Source organism: Mizuhopecten yessoensis, unplaced genomic scaffold (assembly GCF_002113885.1).
Source record: "Mizuhopecten yessoensis strain PY_sf001 unplaced genomic scaffold, ASM211388v2 scaffold1079, whole genome shotgun sequence".
Lineage (NCBI taxonomy): Eukaryota > Metazoa > Mollusca > Bivalvia > Pectinida > Pectinidae > Mizuhopecten > Mizuhopecten yessoensis.
This window is the reverse complement of record NW_018403867.1, coordinates 212,790-236,167: the sequence shown is the minus strand read 5'-3', so window position 1 is coordinate 236,167 and position 23,378 is coordinate 212,790. Positions and strand designations below refer to the sequence as shown.

General features: G+C 36.5%; 1 protein-coding gene across 5 annotated transcripts in view; it reads right to left on the bottom strand.

Moving 5' to 3' along the window:
* Nucleotides 1–23,378, bottom strand: part of LOC110457109 (sodium/hydrogen exchanger 10-like) — a 91,025-nt gene that overhangs the window by 11,903 nt on the left and 55,744 nt on the right. For 4 of the 5 annotated variants that reach the window (XM_021508223.1, XM_021508216.1, XM_021508239.1 and 1 more), the window contains 14 exons: nt 22,350–22,447; nt 22,013–22,073; nt 21,269–21,523; nt 20,635–20,829; nt 20,048–20,249; nt 15,683–15,831; nt 14,872–14,997; nt 14,148–14,246; nt 9,700–9,729; nt 9,257–9,325; nt 6,959–7,135; nt 6,386–6,641; nt 6,022–6,104; nt 2,346–2,528 (listed from right to left, as the gene is read on the bottom strand). In XM_021508223.1, coding sequence (XP_021363898.1) covers nt 2,346–2,528; nt 6,022–6,104; nt 6,386–6,641; nt 6,959–7,135; nt 9,257–9,325; nt 9,700–9,729; nt 14,148–14,246; nt 14,872–14,997; nt 15,683–15,831; nt 20,048–20,249; nt 20,635–20,829; nt 21,269–21,523; nt 22,013–22,073; nt 22,350–22,447 — 1,983 coding nt within the window. The remainder of the gene's footprint in view (nt 1–2,345; nt 2,529–6,021; nt 6,105–6,385; nt 6,642–6,958; nt 7,136–9,256; nt 9,326–9,699; nt 9,730–14,147; nt 14,247–14,871; nt 14,998–15,682; nt 15,832–20,047; nt 20,250–20,634; nt 20,830–21,268; nt 21,524–22,012; nt 22,074–22,349; nt 22,448–23,378) is intronic. The other variant, XM_021508246.1, reaches the window with a different exon arrangement.

Genomic DNA, 23,378 nt, shown 5'->3' with positions numbered 1-23,378 from the left:
TGGTAACAATTTTAGCAAGCGAAAAGGAATTAAAACCAGTGAAACAAAACATATCCATGCAAGCCATCATGACGCTCGAATTATTGATCTTGATATCGTTTAAAGTAAATAGAAAACAAGAGGCCCAAGGGCCTTAGCGGTCACCTGAGTTATATCATAGGTACTGGTAGCTTTATTTTATTGTTTAGATGTGATGTGGAAATCAGCATGTAAACTAAGTGAAATACAATACTTGTCATGTCATCAAAGGATAAGAATTTGAAAATATATGTAAATGTTCCCTTTGGGGCCCCGCCCTAGCCCCTGGGGATGGGGCAGGAATCCCAATTTTCCAAAGTAATACTCTCATTCACCAAAGATGATTCTGACTAAGTTTGAGTAATTTTCTGCTGAAAATGGATAAAATATATACCCAAAAGTGTTATTTCCCTATATAAACTATAGTAAACTTTACCCCCTCCCCAAGGGAGAACGGATAGCTCGGGGGTCCTGAAATTTACAATTTAAATAAAGCCTCTGATGATCTTTCCATCCATGCAGAGAAAATGACTGTAATACCTCTGAGTCTGGAGAAGAAGATTTTTGAAATATTGGTTAATTTTCCCTTTTGGGCCCCGCCCTGGCCCCTAGGGTTGGGGTAGGAATCCCAATTTTACAATTTGGTATCCTCATCTACCAAGGATGATTCTGACCAAGTTTGAAAATATTCCATCCACTGGTTCTTGAGAAAAAGTTGATTATGTAAAAGTTTACGCACGACGCACGACGCACGACGGACGACGGACGACGACGGACGAAAAGTGATTGGAATAGGTCACTTGAGCAAAGCTCAGGTGACCTAATAAAGGGGTGATGTTAGACGGCCATACGACGTTGTGATTACAAAACAACAAAGCATGCCAATGCATAGGCTTTGGTTTTGTTTCTAAATATATCTGAATTTTGCACAAACCCTCTTTCTAAATTACAGCAAAATAGTTTTTCTTTGCATGATTACATGGAACCTAATATATTGCAAGCAGATATTTGAAGTATGTTAATTAGATATAAGGGATTCAATCTTAATGTATATTTTATAAATAATTTCATTAGTTGCAGGATAATACAAGAAAATATATCGTAATTCGAAGAAGATAGTCATCAGTAGGACCTGACACAGTGTAACGCGGAGATATTGTAAAATTTGTTCAATAGTGTACATTGTCAACTCTTTTCATCACGCATTTAAAAGTGAAATAACAACTACCTAGGATTGTTGATTGTTAAATGTAATTTGTATGTGAATATTTGAGTGGTGGATTCGTCTGATTTGCGATGCAGAATAACAATTTATGGTTAGCTTGAAGCATCGCATTATAAAACACAACCACTAACATGTGGAGACGTGTCGACGTGAAATCAATTTGTGATTGAAGGTCAGACATTTGACTAGGTAAACGTCGAATTGTACTAAATGTAATGTACTTTCCCAAAATGAAGTTTCGATCTGTCACTATTTCAGTCACTCAATAGCTTTCTGAATTACTCTCTCATTCAAGCTAGGTCACCATTTGCAACGTCCACGGACAACAAAAAGTGTTATTATTTGTGTTTTTGAATATCATAAATATGTACAATGTATCCCTATAAAATATAAAAAATAATATTACATGAAGCATTGTTGACATATATGAATAAATATGCATCTCAACATATATCTATGGTCGAATATAAACCTAAGCGTTTGCGTGACAGTGGATTTTCTGTCATACTATGTAATACAATATTTTTTGCAAAGGCAGAAATGGCTAGCGTATCGACCTTCAGATCGTGCGTCTTAAAAGCGCTTAAATCAAACTACTGTGATTTAAAAGATCACCAAGTAGTTAGCCAAGCACTTTTTCGAAGAAGCAAAATAATTACACCACTTCCTCGTTTTAATCAGAGAAACATCATTATTCCAAGCGAGCATTGAATTATTCTTTACTGAGTATATGAAGCAAACAAAAGCATCTGCTAATGATCAAAGACAGAAATCATATGGGCACTTCTAACCATAAATTGTTTGCATTTTACCTAATATTACATGTTATTACAATATAATCTACCAATAATTGCTTAACAGATCACATTCTTTTCATCAAACAAAATCAGCCATTTCCTGTCCTAGTTATGAAAAAAAAACACCCAAATATAAGCAGCACATTATGTCCCTGATACATCAATACAAAGGTATAGTTTTGCTTTTCTCAAATAATCACAGGAGACTTTTAACTTTGAATAGTGTGTGACATTCTAATCCCCTTTCTCCAAGTTAACAAAGATGTAACGACTCAATTTACAAATATCTTAAACTGTGAGCCTACCTTCCACTTGGACTCTGCGTTTTTGCGATGTTTGGAGGCATGGTTGAGACAGAGCTGAGAGATAGATGAGATGAAGGCCCCATGTCCATGTCGTACATCATGACTTGACTTGTGCTGTGTGTGATGCGGCTGTCCAACCTCGGTAGGCACGATCAGTAACACAGGCTTCGGTCCTTTGTCAGGCTGACCACATAACCAGAATCAAATACCATAAGAAAAATGCCTAACTGAAAATCTTCATACAAAAATATCGTATACTAGGTTGAAGCATGGCAACAGTCCCAGTTGGCACTTTGATTCTAGCACAACCTCATGTGTTCAGTACAGCACAAACATTTTTGAAAGAAATTTTGTTTACTGTAAAACATAAAAGCTGTGCCAGTCTGTGCGGTTTTTATGATAGGCTTAGGTGGGGCAATATGTACGGTTTTGATGCTATACTTTAGCTAGACTAATTGGTACGGTTTTGATGCTATATTTTAGCTGGACCAGTTTGTACGGTTTTGATGCTATAACTTGGCTGGACCAGTTTTCCGGTTTTGATGCTATACTTTAGTTAGACAAGTGTGTACGGTATTGATGCTATACTTTAGCTAGACCAGTTTGTACGGTTTTGATGCTGTAACTAAACTAGACCAGTTTGTACGGTTTTTAATTGATGCTATACTTAAGCTAGACCAGTTTGTACTGTTTTGATGCTATACTTTAGCTGGACCAGTTTGTACGGTTTTGATGCTTTACTTTAGCTGGACCAGTTTGTATTGTTTTTAATGCTTTACTTTAGCTGGACCAGTTTGTACGGTTTTGATGCTATACTTAAGCTAGACCAGTTAGTACTGTTTTGATGGTTTACTTAAGCTAGACCAGTTTGTACTATTTTGATGCTATACTTTAGCTGGACCATTTTGTACTGCTTTGATGTTTTACTTTAGCTGGACCAGTTTGTACTGTTTTGATGCTATACTTAAGCTAGACCAGTTTGTACGGTTTTGATGCTATACTTTAGCTGGACCAGTTTGTACGGTTTTGATGCTTTACTTTAGCTGGACCAGTTTGTACGGTTTTGATGCTATACCTTAGCTAGACCAGTTTGTACGGTTTTGATGCTATACCTTAGCTGGACCAGTTTGTACGGTTTTGATGCTATACCTTAGCTGGACCAGTTTGTACGGTTTTGATGCTATACCTTAGCTGGACCAGTTTGTACGGTTTTGATGCTATACCTTAGCTGGACCAGTTTGTACGGTTTTGATGCTATACCTTAGCTGGACCAGTTTGTACGGTTTTGATGCTATACCTTAGCTGGACCAGTTTGTACGGTTTTGATGCTATACCTTAGCTGGACCAGTTTGTACGGTTTTGATGCTATACTTTAGCTGGACCAGTTTGTACGGTTTTGATGCTTTACTTTAGCTGGACCAGTTTGTACGGTTTTGATGCTATACCTTAGCTAGACCAGTTTGTACGGTTTTGATGCTATACCTTAGCTGGACCAGTTTGTACGGTTTTGATGCTATACCTTAGCTGGACCAGTTTGTACGGTTTTGATGCTATACCTTAGCTGGACCAGTTTGTACGGTTTTGATGCTATACCTTAGCTGGACCAGTTTGTACGGTTTTGATGCTATACCTTAGCTGGACCAGTTTGTACGGTTTTGATGCTATACCTTAGCTGGACCAGTTTGTACGGTTTTGATGCTATACCTTAGCTAGACTAGTTTGTACGGTTTTGATGCTATACCTTAGCTGGACCAGTTTGTACGGTTTTGATGCTATACCTTAGCTGGACCAGTTTGTACGGTTTTGATGCTATACTTTAGCTGGACCAGTTTGTACGGTTTTGATGCTTTACTTTAGCTGGACCAGTTTGTACGGTTTTGATGCTTTACTTTATCTGGACCAGTTTGTACGGTTTTGATGCTATACCTTAGCTAGACTAGTTTGTACGGTTTTGATGCTATACCTTAGCTAGACCAGTTTGTACGGTTTTGATGCTTCACTTTAGCTGGACCAGTTTGTACGGTTTTGATGCTTTCCCTTAGCTGGACCAGTTTGTACGGTTTTCATGCTATACCTTAGCTGGACCAGTTTGTACGGTTTTGATGCTATACTTTAGTTAGACCAGTTTGTACGGTTTTGATGCTTTACTTTAGCTGGACCAGTTTTTACGGTTTTGATGCTATACCATAGCTAGACCAGTTTGTACGGTTTTGATGCTATACCTTAGCTAGACTAGTTTGTACGGTTTTGATGCTATACCTTAGCTGGACCAGTTTTCCGGTTTTGATGCTATACCTTGGCTGGACCAGTTTGTACGGTTTTGATGCTATACTTAAGTTAGACCAGTTTGTACGGTTTTGATGCAATAACTTAGCTGGACCAGTTTGTACGGTTTTCATGCTTACCCTTAGCTAGACCAGTTTGTACGGTTTTGATGCTTTACTTTAGCTGGACCAGTTTTTACGGTTTTGATGCTTTACTTTATCTGGACCAGTTTGTACGGTTTTGATGCTATACCTTAGCAAGACTAGTTTGTACGGTTTTGATGCTATACCTTAGCTGGACCAGTTTGTACGGTTTTGATGCTATACTTAAGCTAGACCAGTTTGTACGTTTTGATGCTTTACTTTAGCTGGACCAGTTTGTACGTTTTGATGCTTTACTTTAGCTGGACCAGTTTGTACGGTTTTGATGCTATAATTTAGCTGGACCAGTTTGTACGGTTTTGATGCTATACTTTAGCTGGACCAGTTTGTACGGTTTTGATGCTATATTTTAGCTAGACAAGTTTGTACGGTTTTGATAATTAACGCTCTACGATACAAACGGCATGAACATAATTCGGATACTTTCTGTAGCATTTAACGAAAAGGCTGTTGCATGGAGTCAATTATTCTGCTTACATCGTATAAGCTATCTTACATGAAATGCAATCTTCGCTATTGTGTTTCTGTTTTGATTAATTTTTATGTTCTAAGTAACGCGAAGTTTCAAATATACCGATTGCTTCGAAATGAAAAAGATACAGACACATATTGAATTAGCGACTAAGTAATGTAATTTTGATACGAACGATTTGTAATAAATTACAAACTTCATTCAGCATGTTATTGTTTCGTTGTCCGATTAACTCGCAACTTTCCATAACACAATCTTATTGCCTCTGCAGGGTGACAGGTTATTTTATCATAAATAGATATATTTGTTTTTAAAGTATTTATTTAGAAACGAAACAAAGCAAACCTCACAGTTTGCTTTTATAAGTGTACTTAGTGTACAGCTGTATCTGTAAACTTTTGAACCTTATTTGTCCGTTTTAATCATTTAAAGGGAAATGTTTATACCATAAGTGTACTTGTGACACCAGGATACTTTTTATCATTGATTAGATATAGAAATGACAGTTGATGTTTTATAACCTGTCGAAAATATCATTCTGTTTGATCGTTTTGAAACGCATGGAGATTAACTTAGAACAGTTTGAGATTGCAAAAAGAACACTTCATAATCGTATGAATAATTTGTAAAGATGCACATATCTTTTACTGAAACATTGTATTAGCGATTTAGTAAGGCAGGTAGCTGATGTTTAAAAAACGAAAACAAGTAGAAACCAAGGAAAAATATTAACAATGTGTTATGTTACAATCTGATACCTAAGAAGCGTGATATTTACCAGTAGTTCCAGTTTGAGGACGGTCCATGGGATGTAGGCTGGTCCAACAATCTGTTCCTGTGTGAATGCATTCTGAGCAAAACCTGCAAACAATTCAAAAGTATTTTCGAAGAATCCATATCTTGAAAGAGGCTCCAGAATGAAAGTGTTTCACCAAAAGGCATACTCCTATGTTAGTGTATAATTCCATTTCTTTGGCATTGTGACAAATTACACTACAACCAACGAGGCGCTTTGAATTTTGTTTATTTTTGTTGTTGAAGAAGAAATAAATACTAATTAATACCAATAATCTGCATGTACGTTTATGACAAATATTGCTGATACAACAGGTGTGTAGTTATTAATTTTGATATACACTAACCATTGACAAGAACTACATCCGACATTGATGAATCAACGGTAAACACATCAATGTCATCGGCATCAAGGAGATACGAGTTCTCAAGGCGCAGTTTAATTTTCTCCTTAGTCCAGCCCTGGTAGGACATCTGTTTCAGCAACACATTCGTAGCAATACGATTGGCACAAACATGCCATAAGCGATATTCAAGAGAGGGGTCACTGTCATTGAAATGGGTCAGAGCGTACTCCATGTCCTCCAAGCTGATAAACAGCAGCTACAACAGTACCAGTTCATCTTCATTCCAAATGTCTTCCACACATGTGCATTATGAATTATCTCTCCCTATTAATCAACAAAACTCTAAATTCCATTTGTCATCATTGAAGACCCAAATAATGTACAATGGAAAGAGTGATCACTGTTGTGTCTCGCCATTGCATTTGACATGAGATTTAAATCTTTATTTGGATATATCATTTAGTATTTCAGTGCAAGATAGAAGCTGACATATTTAAGTTAAAGAGCAGAAAATATTTATTTTAAGTGATATTAACACATATATGAAAAAAGAAACATTCAATGGTGCATTACCTGAACAGCAGTCTCGCAGATAACTGTGGCTGATCGAGGTTTCTTTGTTAGAAATCCCATCTCTCCAATGATGTTGCCTGCTGTCAGAAAGTCAATCAAGTTTGATTTGATATGAAGCTGTGAACCTGAAGGATGATCGTCCAGGATTGGTTTTCCAGGCTGGGATGTGGACTCAAGCTGGCAATGTATATTATGTATATTAGGAATAATGTATTCAATGATTTATATATCTAATGCAAAACGTTCGTTCTAACTACATTCCAGGACTTAAATTGCGGGAAAACTACTAAGTTTTCGCCATGAAATGTTTATTTTGTCATTACATGACTCAAATAAAAATATAGCTTATCAATATTTCTTTTTAATTTCCAATTATGTGCATTTCTCAATGATGAGTTTATTTGAGTTTATTTTTATGCATATAATTAAGATACTGAACAGATATAGGAAGTATTGAGGCACGTTTTTAAACATAAAGTATAAACATTTTGCTGCATTGTGTGACAATTTCTTAGAGGATTACTAACAAGTAGAAAAAAAAAACATATTCTGAAATAGTAACACATCACTTACTAAGTACATTTCTTTTAATGTTAAGAAAATAATACAAACCTGCTGAAACAAACAGTAAATACATCAGTATGTGTTTATAAGTAAACACAAAAAACAGTTTGTCTAACCTAATGAATGTTTGGGGTACAATTGTTGTAATCATGATTTACTGAAAGAACGAATATGAATGTTCAAAAAAACATATATCTGCAAACAGCAAGGTGCCTCTTGAACTATTATTAATAATCATGTAACACAAATCCATTCATTAACTAAAGACTATTTTCACTTGAACATTCTTATCGTATATACGTTATTTTTCGCAATGAACTTTTGTACGCTTTCATCTGAAAATGTTTCAGTTAAATTTTCGCGATTTAGAAAAGAAAAAAAACCATTTTCAATATGGAAGCATCTTTTCGCTTTTGTACAACAAACAATCAAAAACATAAAGGTAGTTTCACAAACACACACACACCGGTCTGACGAAAACTGACCGGACTGGGACAATACCTGTTGCTCCAGGTACTGGAAGGGGAATATTGTTGTTTGGACACGTAAATAACAGGTAACCACTTCATTATTTAATTCTTATTTGTAATCCATGATTATTATTTATAACCATAATATCAGTTTTCTTATTATAGTTTTCATTTATTTACAGTAACTGAAAAGGTCATCTACGATCAAAAAATAAACTTAAGAATAACGGTACAATAAACAGACAACTGCAGTATGTTCTCGCTTTATTATCCAGTACATGTTACTATAGTATAGAACATTTCCCTGAATACACAGTGGCTCATCAGTGTATATAATGGCACGTATAGAGAAAAAGAAATCGAAATATTGCAAGACATTGTAAGACGGTTCTAATTTAATGTTCAACATAACGTATACGACTCGCAAATCATGAAAATAGCATGCGTACGTTCATTTCATCCAACGTCAAGCTAATGGTACATGGCAGATAATAATTAAGGAAACGTCTACAAAAAATATATTGTATAAAACAGTTGTAATAGTTTCATACAAAATCATTTAATATGATCCTTTTTTATTATCTATTTCTAACCAGCATCAATGGTAATCCAAGGTTGAACCCGAAACTTGAATAAAAATGAGCATACAAATCTATCAGCCAGCTGAAATGAATTTATGCAAAACACTTTGTCTTTGTTCTGATCTTGTCATGATGCAAGCGTGATGCTGCTCATACATGTGGATAAGTAGGCATTAGTAAATGGTGCGATCATTGATTTTCTATGATAAATGATACGAAGGCTGCAAGACCAATGAGAACCACTGCAGTATACAATATGATTTTTTGTATATACTGTTATATTTATATAATGATGCTGAATTTGATTTGCAGTTCTCGTTAGATCTTTAAAGGTTCTGTAGAGAAAAATCACACTGTCTCTATTCTTCTCAATCCTCCAACTGACACAAGATAAAACGAAAAGAATAACCAATGTTTTCGTTTTGATATCTGCAATATATCGGAATGACTTTCATCATAGTGTTGTATTACTTTTTTTTAAATAACTCACTTTGATATTTACGTTGTGTTGTCATTATTACATAATCTAACAATTCGAAAGTGTTTCTCGACCATGAAAAAGCTTATAGTTTTCATTGCATTATAATTATGCTCTCCATTTTTGGAAAATCAGCAAGCAGGATTACAGCAACGGCAGGCATCTACCTTACCAAGTCCTATAAAAATGACAAGTCGTATATTACCATGGAACGGTGAGTGTATTTCTTACGCAGGTTTTGTCCAATGGATTGTGGTGGACGATTGACAACAGCCTACGTAATGTTCAAATCACAAGCGTCAAAAATATGGTACATAAGTTTAAAAAAAATAAGCAATTCGTATATTATTTAATAGAAACAAAATGTTCAGTTTGGTGTCTTGGTAGGCATATTACTTACTGTATGTGATGATTTTAAGCACTACGTATAATTGTATCTGTACATAAAAGGTCATTAATTACTTAAAAAGTACAATATTAGTAAGTAGTATACCTGTAGAAGTTAGTAAATATCCTATGTAAATTATTATGTCATGTATTATGCATGTGTAATGCACGTGATATAGTTACAACGTCTGTGTTTTACATATACAGGGTTACAGCGACAACGTGTATCACAAGCTCTGGGTTAAAAGCCATTAATCTCACCTGATCGTTGTTGGATGTTATTTTTTCCAGCTAAACAAAAATTGTATTGCATATGATAGGATATCTTCTCACATTTGATACAATAGTGTATAAGTTAATCAAACTCGACCTTGACCCAAGGGACTCAAACACGGCAGTCCCTCGAAAAGGTCTAAAAATGCTGGGAAATAAATTATTTGAAATCAAATAATTGAAAAACATGACTATCTAAAGAAACAATACAGATCAATGATACACTCATTCTCTTCTTATACCAGTGAATCGTCCTCTGGTTCACATGCACCTGTTAATAACTTTATTGGTGTAATTTGATCGCAGAAAAAATCTAAAGTAACTAGGTACTTTATACAATAAACTTGTAGCAAACTGATTTATATGCATATCTTTTATATTCAAAAAATATTTTCAATGCAGAAATGAATGTTACAGCATAACTTTTACTCATTTACTGTAAGCTAATGCCATATGACTCTTGCTAGAAATATAATATGTTTATACCATTTTGTTCTTTTTTAGAGACAGAATGGAGAAAGTATTCAGTGTCAGATTGGTGAGGTAAAGGAAAAGGAAAGGAAACGAAAGAAAGCTTAGCTTATAGGATGAGCAAAACCCATTGTGGTTGTTTGACGAAAAAGCGATCTAAACTTTTAACAGCTGTATCTGTTTATATTTCTGGACTTGTCAACAGACAATTGTTCACTCAAGTTAAGTTGACATTTCATTTCCATTTTTTTGATTACTTTTTTTTAACATTTTTAAGAAAATTTTAAGAAAATGTCCCATTAACGTGAGTAAGAAACTTATCTCTGTTGAAGGATCTTAAACATAACAAACACCTACACCTATTACAACAGACAGAATATATTATCTGGGTGTTCATTTACAGAGAAACCAGGCTGACTGTAGGTTTTCTATATCAGCTTTATTGATATACATATAGAGACCATGCTGACAGCAGGCTTCTTGATTACAGTGTTCAGCTTAGACAGCTTTCTCTCTTAACTAATTTCCTTGTGAATCTTAGGCTCTAAAGATGAGGGAAGGGGAGGGGTCGGACTACTACAATGAGAATAGAAATCATCAGGAAAGTTCAGCGGTTTTATTCTAGCCTCCACAGACAGTTTTGCAGACCGAGAATATCTCGTGAGCCAAGTGTGTGTTGAAATCATAAAACAAAGACTAGATTAGGTCTGGTGTGTTGAAATAAGCTAAGTAATTTTAATGATGCATAATCAAGTACTCAGAGATTGTAATCTTGGCTTTTATCGACAGCGCAATCAGACATGTATCGAAGCATTAATGGTATGGAATGCTTATCTATAAGATAAATAAACAAGCATTTTTGCACTCTTTATTGAAAACCTCCACCTCCTTTCTGTGTCATCTAAGGCTGCGCACATGGATTCAAGCATGAGGCAGAAAACATCTGATAGATGACAAAACTTTGATCTGATAAGGTATGGACAAACTGATGATATGGACAGAATACCAATACTTAATGTGGACAATATACCAATATATGGACAAAAGTACAGGGTGAGGATAATGCTCTTATTTAAGTTTATAGACAAAAATACTGGTACATGTATCAGGATTGACAAGAATCTTATATAGGATGTGGACAAATTACTGATCAAAAGTAGGAGTTGAGGTCAAAATACTACTGACATAGGGAATTTGAGATAAATAGCCAGTTGATTAAAAAATGATCACCTGATCACTACCTTGCAACTCCTTTAATGAAGATTTTCAATAGAATGAATATTAGATAAAACTTAATTTTACTGCATAACATTTAAATATAAACCGTTTTTCATACCTAGACAGAATTCTTTTTCTGAATTAACACTGAAAATTGATATGCTTTTTTATGCATACATTTGTATGTGAAGATATATCTTATTTAACTTTTCTCAGCTCAGTATCTATATCTGTTTTCTACCATAGCAATAGAATTTCTCAATCCTAGCCAATGGTTTAGTTTTTAAATACTGTACAATATCTTGTTTTCATACAGTGTGGGATTAGTGACCAATATTCTAATTCATAACAAAATTCTCATATATGGTCTTTTGAAAGTCACTCATAGCTTCATCCTCGATACTCCAAGGGTTACACTCTTACGTTCTCTGACCCCTGGAATATGTAATAACAAAATTGAATGCTCTATAAACGCCACTTAGTGGATGATACAAGTAGACTGGTATGATCCTTTCCTGTGCATCATAAGAATTGCTCGGTAACGTAATTTTACAATTTACTGGCTTTGAAGACGCGTGTCTCCTCTCTCTTATCGTTAAGGGACAGGTATCAGCCTTGCAATTGGTCAGTTTTCTCATTACCAGAAGCCAATCAAATAGCTACCACATGCTTTCGTTTCATCATGACATATATATTCCAAGGGTAAACGTAAGAGAACATCACCTCTGGATATAGGCGGACATTGTAGTGTATTTAACTCACTTGAATAGAAATACTGTAATTAACTTTCTTTTATGCGTATCTAATTTGCAAGATAAATTCCCATACGGTTGAATCATAAATGAAAGGAGGACATTTCAACTTTGAAAGTAATACTTAAATCCAAAACTCAGGGAAAATTTGGGTTGGGTTGGCTGTACATTTCATTGCATCAATTCGGCAACTACAGCGAAAGGTCAATCAAATTGTTAGTGTTTCTAGTTTAAATTGTGTTTTGTTCGGCCTCAGTGAAGTTTTTTGGTGGTATTTTTCATGAACAAGAAACGTTATGTCACTGTGATCTGGATTTACATTAAAGTGGATAATGTGTCTTATGGCTATACAATCAAAATAATGGCCATGCATAAAAAACTTTTGTTGCAAAGATTTGACAAACAAACAACAAACTGATAACAACAATGGGGACACGACTGGGATACCACCTTACATGGAATGGAGAGTAGTTGTGATAATGTCCGTGGTGTGAGTGATGGCGATCAGGATATATCTTCATCTCAAACTGATAACAATGGTGATATAAAATATATTTCTATAAGCAACCTCATGCTTAAAAGCAATTTAGATTGCATGAATTTTAAACAAGTTTCATAACGATTAATTGGTAAACGGAACAAGTTCCAGTAAGAGTGCTCTACAGATGCCTATACGAACTTTAACAACCGGGTAAGACACGAAATACATAATGATATTTCATAAATATACAATTATGAGTACTCTTCCGATCAAATAGCTGCATTTTCTGCACAAAAAGCAAGCTGTTTCTGCAAGTGTTTGGTGAAGACGTGTAGCAATTCTACTTCTCAATCTGATGACTTCGATTTTAGAAATGAAATACTTTGTTTAAGTCATATAAATGATTTATGTTTTTGAATCTTGGTTTTGAGAACAGATATTTATAATTGGCCTTAATTGTGATTAAATCATGTTTTCGATCATCCATAATATTGTTAGCCAAGGAAAAGTTGTCAACTTAACATACTAAACAGCATCAATTGCTCTTGAACCAGTCCTTTTTTTCCAATTTGAAACAACAAAATATATGAACTCATCTTCAGTTGATTCTATATCAAAATTAAATTGACTCCCAAGAACATTGTTACATAAAGTAATTCCCCCCTAAATATGACGTCTCCTTTTTGTAAGGAGTCTCCTTCTATATTATATAAAAACAAAAACGCCTCTGCAGAAACAAGATATCCCTACTAGTGGTTGTTATGTTTGAAATTTCAAACTTGATGAAAATCCGTTTCCAACCACTAATAAGCAATAACTTCCGGTTCGAAAGCATTGGATCAATGTTTTGATAGGACTTTATAAATGAATATATTTTTCATTATAAAAGCAACTTTGCAATTGGTATTCAGGTAAAAATCTCCCTCGGCAGCATTTGGAGAGAAATCCCCTTACTAGGAGTGATGATACGCAATGGCACATGTATCTACATAAAGCCTTATTCAGTGTAATGAGTTAAAATAAATATTTGAGGTTCTATATTTTCTTAAACATTAAAATACAAAGCGCAAACTACAAGTTTATGTAATTTAAATACACATGCAAAGAAAACAATCAAAAATGTATTTGTCTGATATTTCTCTAACACAGTATTTTGAAAACTTGAAATTAACAACTTGTAATGGTAATCAGACTTTGAAGTAGCAGGCCTTATTTTATATGATACCCAGCTTTGATTTTATGCAATTATATTTTCACATGTAGGAAGATTAGGTCTGAAGAAATACTCTACCAACAACATTTACTATGATGTTGAATTTGCAGCTACCCATTACATAAGGTAACCACAAAAATAAAATGGTAACTAAAGGACACTTTAAACTGTTTCACCATTAATTAAATGGCCTTCACTTGAAATTATCCCATCTCCAAAAAAGAGTAAGTTCTTTCTAACATCAGCACTTCACTTCTAAAATAAATCTACTAGATAGAATATGAAGACTGGAGTTACCTACCCTGACCATTCCAGACACGATGATGTAAATACCGCCAGGGGGATCTCCCTCTGTTATTATGATGTCCTCGTAGTTGTAAGTCAGAAGTTTAGCCTTTTCCTGGAAAACATCAATCCTAAGATATCAATTATATCACGTCCAGACTTCCACGTAAAGCAGAAAATATCCAACTTCTAGCAGTGTTGTGTACGTGTATTGCCACTTAAAAAAAATACTGAAATATGTTGCAATAATCCAAACAGAAAGTATTGCAGTGAAGTTGTATAATACAATAAAACATTTTATTACAATTTTTCCAAATATTATTTGCACCTGTATATCACTATATATATACCAGGCTTATGATGAGTAACTGCAGTCATGGATAATTGCTGTTCTTGTTTTCAGGTGATATGTTGTTTAATATGATTTTAAGGATGGAATGGATAAACAAATCTAGATTTTGAATATTATCATTACATATCACTATTTCTGATATAGAACAAATGCATTGAACACAAAAGTACAGCTGTTTAAAGTGATTTCTTGTTCAGCCTAACATCTATTTCGGAACATGATAGCTGATTAAACTTCTCAAACTTAGGTAAAAACAGAAATCATGAAAAATACATTATCTGTACTACAATGTAATTTTAGTTTTCCTTATTTATTTATAATTGGCTAAATATGTGTGAAGATATCTGACTTCATCACAATATATATAGGTAGTGCTTTTACCCCTTACCTTGATGTACACAATCAGTTTATGGTCGTTGCGAAGCCAGAATACGTTATTAAGCATCCTGTCTGGAGGTGGGAGTGGCAGACTCGGCGGTGAACTCTGTAGTCTTTTCATTTTCTCTTCTACTAACTAAAATGGTAAACAGGCAAAGGTATTTATAAAAAGTAAAAAATAAAATAAAGATAAAAGGACAAAAATAGCATGATCACAAAAAATATATACACAGTATATATACACACCCCAAATTAAAAAAAATCAGAAACTAGAGAAAAGCAATTTGTTTTAAATAAGATCACCTCTACAGGGTTGTATAACCAGTATGTGAAAATTTTACTGGATTCCTAAGCATTGATATGCTTTCAGTTGGCGTTCATAGGCAAAATGAATGCCAACTGGACAAAGGCTAGTTCAATGAAGCATGCTAACTGTTCATCTTATAGAAAATTCAATTACACTATTATCATTCAGCATTTATTTCAAATGATGCATCGTGTATGCTTTTTCAATGAAAAGAACAGCCTTTGCCCAGGGAAGGTCAGTGGTATCCAATGTAACAATTATGATGTCATAATAATGATGTCGTCATAATAATGATGACGTCAACAATCGGTCCATGGCAATCATAGCCTAACTATGAATGCGAACTGAATTTGGAAGAGTTGTATTTAGTGGCAATGTCATACCATGGTAAAAATTGTTGGTTAATGGTGAAAGGGTACAAACAGTGAATAATGGTGGACAAAGATAATGGCAATAGGTCACTTGATCCTTAAATTGATTCACATCACTTAAAGGCTATATATATATAGAAAACCTTTTCCAGTTTGATTCCCTCTGTTTCCTCAATGATACCATCACTAAGGAGTTCATGTATTCCATCTCGAAGGTTGTTGAGAACACTACGAACAGCCTGTCGTGTTTTGATAGACAGAGCAATGTCAGGGTGCTGCTTCTGAAGCATGCCTGTGAAGGAAAGGCATAGGTTAAAATACTAGAGAAATGAGAAATCATAGCCTTAATTGTCCATTTTCTCTATTTAAAGTGTTCAAACTAGTCACCAATAAATCTATTTCTTTCATAATTAATAGCCTAACAACATCAATCAGTATATGGTGCCTTAAATATGGGGCTACAACTAATTTTACTGTGTGCACACCGTACAATTGTAGCCAAGTTATGCTGAAGTGAATACTCAATTTCTTCAATTCTTCCAAATACGTTACGTATATACTCAGACACCTGCTGAATTCCGTCACTTACTCAGATATCCTACAAATTCTTCGACTTATCCCTACATTTGATAACATCCCTCACTTATCCCCACATTTGATGATGTCCTCACTTACTCAGACTCCTCATGTCACCTCTCACTTACTCAGACTCCTGATGTCACCTTTCACTTACTCAAGACTCCTCATGTCACCTCTCACTTACTCAGACTCCTCATCTCACCTCTCATTTACTCAGACTCCTCATGTCACCTCTCACTTACTCAGACCCCTCATGTCACCTTTCACTTACTCAGACACCTCATGTTACCTCTCACTTACTCAGACACCTGATGTCCCCTCTCACTTACTCAGACAATTGATGTCACCTCTCAATTACTCAGACACCTCATGTCACCTCTCACATACTCAGACTCCCCATGTCACCTCTCACTTACTCAGACCCCTCATGTCACCTTTCACTTACTCAGACACCTCATGTCACCTCTCACATACTCAGACTCCCCATGTCACCTCTCACTTACTCAGACACTTCATGTCACCTCTCTCTTACTCAGACTTCCCCAGACTCCTCATGTCACCTCTCATTTACTCAGACTCCTCATGTTGATGTCACCTCTCACTTACTCAGACAATTGATGTCACCTCTCAACTACTCAGACTCCTGATGGCACCTCTCAAGTACTCAGACTCCTGATGTCACCTCTCAATTACTCAGACACCTCATGTCACCTCTCACTTCCTCAGACACCTGATGTCCCCTCTCACTTACTCAGACAATTGATGTCACCTCTCAACTACTCAGACTCCTGATGGCACCTCTCAAGTACTCAGACTCCTGATGTCACCTCTCGATTACTCAGACTCCTGATGTCACCTCTCAATTATTCAGACTCCTGATGTCACCTCTCAATTATTCAGACTCCTGATGTCACCTCTCACATACTCAGACTCCCCATGTCACCTCTCACTTACTCAGCCTCCTCATCTCACCTCTCATTTACTCAGACTCCTCATGTCCCCTTTCACTTACTCAAGACTCCTCATGTAGCCTCTCACTTACTCAGACTCCTCTTGTCACCTCTCCCTTACTCAGACTCCTGATGTCACCTTTCACTTACTCAAGGCTCCTCATGTCGCCTCTCACTTACTACTCAGATATCCTACAAATTCTTCGACTTATCCCTACATTTGATAACATCCCTCACTTATCCCGACATTTGATGATGTCCTCACTTACTCAAACTCCTCATGTCACCTCTCACTTTCTCAGACTCCTCATGTCACCTCTCTCTTGCTCAAGACTCCTCATGTCACCTCTCCCTCTCACATACTCAGACTCCTCATGTCACCTTTAATCAGTCTCACCATGTCACCTCTCACTTACTCAGACACTTCATGTCACCTCTCTCTTACTCAGACTTCCCCAGACTCCTCATGTCACCTCTCATTTACTCAGGCTCCTCATGTCACCTTTCACTTACGCAAGACTCCTCATGTCGCCTCTCACTTACTCAGCCTCCTCATCTCACCTCTCATTTACTCAGACTCCTCATGTTGATGTCACCTCTCACTTACTCAGAATGTCACCTCTCACTTACTCAGACACTTCATGTCACCTCTCTCTTACTCAGACTCCTCATGTCACCTCTTACTTACTCAGACTCCTGATGTCTCCTTTCTCTTACTCAAGACTCCTCATGTCACCCCTCACTTACTCAGACACCTGATGTCCCCTCTCACATACTCAGACTCCTCATGTCACCTCCCACTTACTCAGACTCCTCATCTCCCCTCTCATTTACTCAGACTCCTCATGTTGATGTCACCTCTCACTTACTCAGACACTTCATGTCACCTCTCTCTTACTCAGACTCCTCATGTCACCTTTAATCAGTCTCACCATGTCACCTCTCACTTACTCAGACCCCCGATGTCACCTCTCACTTACTCAGACAATTGATGTCACCTCTCAACTACTCAGACTCCTGATGGCACCTCTCAAGTACTCAGACTCCTGATGTCACCTTTCACTTACTCAAGGCTCCTCATGTCGCCTCTCACTTACTACTCAGATATCCTACAAATTCTTCGACTTATCCCTACATTTGATAACATCCCTCACTTATCCCCACATTTGATCATGCCCTCACTTACTCAGACTCCTCATCCCACCTCTCACTTAATCAGTCTCCTCATGTCACCTCTCACTTACTCAGACTCCTCATGTCACCTTTCACTTACTCAAGACTCCTCATGTCGCCTCTCACTTACTCAGACTCCTCATGTCACCTCTCATTTACTCAGACTCCTCATGTCACCTCTCACTTACTCAGACTCCTCATGTCACCTCTCACTTACTCAGACTCCTCATGTCACCTCTCACTTACTCAAGACTCCTCATGTCACCTCTCACTTATTCAGACTCCTCATGTCACCTCTCACTTACTCAGACACCTCATGTCACCTCTCACTTACTCAGACACCTCATCTTACATCTCACTTACTCAGACTCATCATGTCACCTTTCACTTACTCAGACAATTGATGTCACCTCTCAATTACTCAGACTCCTCATGTCACCTCTCACTTACTCAGACACCTCATCTTACCTCTCACTTACTCAGACTCATCATGTCACCTTTCACTTACTCAGACAATTGATGTCACCTCTCAATTACTCAGACTTCTGATGTCACCTCTCACTTACTCAGACACCTGATGTCACCTCTCACTTACTCAGACACCTCATGTCACCTCTCACTTACTCAGACACCTGATGTCACCTCTAACTTACTCAGACTCCTCATGTCACCTCTCACTTACTCAGACTCCTCATGTCACCTCTCACTTACTCAGACTCCTCATGTCACCTCTCACTTAATCAGACACCTGATGTCACCTCTCCCTTACTCAGACTCCTGATGTCACCTCTCACTTACTCAGACACCTGATGTCACCTCTCACTTACTCAGACTCCTCATGTCACCTCTCACTTTCTCAGACTCCTCATGTCACCTCTCACTTAATCAGACACCTGATGTCACCTCTCCCTTACTCAGAATCCTGATGTCACCTCTCACTTACTCAGAATGTCACCTCTCACTTACTCAGACTCCTCATGTCACCTCTCACTTATTCAGACAAATGATGTCACCTCTCACTTACTCAGACAAATGATGTCACCTCTCACTTACTCAGACTCCTGATGTCACCTCTCACTTACTCAGACACCTCATGTCACCTCTCACTTACTCAGACTCCTCATGTCACCTCTCACTTACTCAGACTCCTCATGTCACCTCTCACTTACTCAGACTCCTCATGCCACCTCTCACTTCATCAGTCTCATCATGTCACCTCTCACTTACTCAGACTCCTCATGTCACCTCTCACTTACTCAGACAATTGATGTCACCTCTCAATTACTCAGACTCCTGATGTCACCTCTCAATTATTCAGACTCCTGATGTCACCTCTCACTTACTCAGACACTTCATGTCACCTCTCTCTTACTCAGACTCCTCATGTCACCTCTCACTTACTCAGACTCCTTATGCCACCTCTCACTTAATCAGTCTCATCATGTCACCTCTCACTTACTCAGACAACTCATGTCACCTCTCACTTACTCATACTCCTCATGTCACTCTCATTTACTCAGACTCCTCATGTAACCTCTCACTTACTCAGACTCCTTATGCCACCTCTCACTTACTCAGACACCCGATGTCCCCTCTCACTTACTCAGACAATTGACGTCACCTCTCAATTACTCAGACTCCTCATGTCACCTCTCACTTACTCAGACTCCTTATGCCACCTCTCACTTAATCAGTCTCCTCATGTCACCTCTCACTTACTCAGACTCCTTATGTCACCTCTCACTTAATCAGACACCTGATGAGGATTTCTTATTTTCTCAGAAACCTGATGATATTCTTACTTACCAAGACACCTGATGACATCCAGTCTGCCATTGTCGCTGACCCGCTTTAGGTTTTTGGAAATTTCTTTCTGGTCCACCATATGATCAACAAGTTTGCGAACCTCCTCCTCACCAGCCACATAGCCCCTGCCCACATCATACCCGTAACTGAGGTGGTGGCTGATGACATTCTTTACCAGAGACATAAGCAGTGGCATGGTTGGCTGAGAAAATACCCACAGTTTAAAAATATCTGTTAGCTGTAAGGTCAGTTCATTTTAATTTGAGTACAATGTACCAAATATTTTTGAAATTTGTGCATCATTCAAAACGATTTTTAGAATTTGTTAAAAGAACATTCATAAGTACAATCTCATTAAATCCTTTTTAAAAAATATTATAAACATACAAAACAAAAACACCCGTTGACTATGACTCATCGATCAGAACTAGAATTCAAGAAGAATTAAGACACTTTGAATCTTGAATCTACTAATGTGTTATTACATACAATTATTTAGCTGGCATCCCTTAATTGTCAATACAAATGTAAAAGCATCATGAACAAGATTGTAATTAACACATCTACTAATTATTTCCAAAGCTTACCTCAAGCAGTCTGAAGATCCTGACAATGCGTAGACAAATAAACACAGTAAGGACAATACTGATCAGGTTGTCACTTTCCCCGTAGACAGATGGGAGGACAAAACTGAGTACAACGTCCACAGTACCAATAAAGATAATTGACAGGCAAAAGTTGTGCCAACAGTTACTCAAGTACTGCTTTTTCTGCACAAGGATCTGAAATTAAGATAACATTGTAACTACAACGGTAAATGTTTATATATTTATTGAGAACAACATTTATTATAACCAGGGGGGAATATTTATATGTATTGAAACTAACATTCAAAAGTATTAGGGACAATATTTGTGAATGTTGAGGATACAGTTTCAGTCAGTATTGGTAAAACTGTCATTTAAATATTGATTATTGTTATTTTAGAAATTTTTTCTCTGTTTGCTACTCTCATTTTGATCTTTACAAATGTTTATCACATGCACTGAGGCAAGAAATAAAAAGCTTGGAGTCTTTTCAAAGTATCAATGTATCCCACGGCAGGGAGTAGATAACATTTTTTTTTTTGATAAATCCTTGAAACAGGCACCATATCCTCATACATCAAGCTAAGATACTGTCTGAACAAGAGGTTTGTATAGTGATAGTTCCATAGCTTACCACAACAAGGGATTCAATGATATAGAATGAGAGGAAGACGACATTGATGACACGGAAGATGAAAGCCTTGTCTGTCCAGTAGATATGGAATTGGCTTAGGAGGGCAAAGGCAAGGTTGACCATGTCGAGTAGGATGAGAATGTACATGGTGATGTTAAAAGCTCGGTGGTTGGAGGTAGTGTACAGTAGCTTCATGGCCGACTGTTTGGGACATACGGTGTCGTCCTCTATGATAAATTTCTTGATTGATTGTTTCTTTTAAAAAAATAAAAAATAAAAGTTTTATTAAGGAAAGAACTGTTTTCTTCATTTTAAAAATATGAAATATTTTAATACATATTTAAAACAGTCACAAGTAATATTAAATCTACCTGAAATTATCTCTCAGTATTTTAAAATTTTAATTCCAAGATATAACATCCAAGTCCTCATGTACCTTGAAAGTGTCATGCAATCTTAGTATTACAAACAGTGACCTGTTGAAGGCATACACAATTGAAGCCTCTTACACTTGGAACCTAACCAAGCCATTTAACAGTAAAATACTGCGGCTCAATAAATGTTGAGAAACTTTGTGACAAACTTACTGAAAAATGGAGATTATGATAATCATATGTTGATCATTATTTTATGTCTTTTCAAAGACATGACACAGTAAAGAGCTATATTTTCCAATGGATTGTTACATACACAAAAATAGAGAGTGCATACACATGTGGATGTGTGAACAGCTACAGTACTTACCAATTTCATGTAGAGTGAGGGCACTTCCCAACTTTTCTTGATCTCTTCTACATCCAACGACCTTGAAAAAAAGTTCCAGACCAAATATATATCATATATATTGTAGACCTTATGGTTCTCTGTAAGAAGTCATTGGGACTGGTTATAACATGTAACACACATGCGACCTTGAAAGTATTAATTAACCTGAATCTTATGTCTGCATTTCTATTCTTGAGATGAGGCTGAGATGTGAAATGTAGAGATACGGCAGGTGTATTTTTAGAAATAACACAATCACTGTATCTACATGTATACTACGGGTATTTTGAGACAGCAGACCCAAATGAACACTTACTTCCCCTTTTTGTCTGCGGCAATGTCTGAACAATCCTGGAGTTTCCTGACTGCTTCCCGAGACAACATGCCTTGTTCAAACTGGCGCCAGTAACTCATCTTAAAGACAACACAATCAGAAAGTGATAGCAACACAAAACTCACTGAAAACTTTAACTATTTATAGAAAACTTCAGCTGCATTCTGCTACATTGAGATAGCATCCAAAAAGGCTATTTCATTTTTCTAAAATTTAGTTGATTTTGTCTCACAGAAGTGAAAAATACTGCGATTTTTTATTCATCACAGACAAAAATGTGAGTCCTGGAATTTGAATTTGCAGCAAGAAAAAAAAGAAAAAAAACTTTGTCATGGCTATTCAAGGATAATTTACATCAGCATGAGCAGTTAAAATCTGGCATTGTGGAACTTGAAAAAAAAAACAAGCAAATTCGTGGAATTTATATCCCCCACTTGCAGGACATATTGTAGGTAAACATTATTGAGGTTAGGTTTAAACATGTGAGTATCGTGCTGTTGAGGCATGATGTGTAGCTTGAAACTTGAAGAAAAAAAGCCTTATACAGAACTTTTTATTGAACATGTAGGTATTACGGTGTAAATTAATCATTTAATCCATCAGAATTTACTAACCTCATTAATTATCCGTAAATGCACAAATCACATCGGTTGGCAAACTTAGCATGAGTCGGATGTGTATACTAAATTTGGTTAAAATATCTGCACAATATCTACAGCAATTATCACACGAAAACCAAAGAGTGCCCAAGATTGGTGGAAAGACAGAGGAACACAAACATTGTTATCAAGTTTAAAGGAATTTGGCTAATATTTGCTAAAGTTATTAAGCGAAAACTGCAGATAATGACGTTAATCAAGGGGCCATAACGCCCCCAAATGGAGTCCGTTTAAAGTGGTTGTTAAACTTGGCAAAGCCCTTAATGCGTTGAACCCTGTTACTAAGATTGAAGACAAGGCGATAATATTTGCAAGAGTTAATGAACAGAAACGGCAGATAATGACGTTTTTC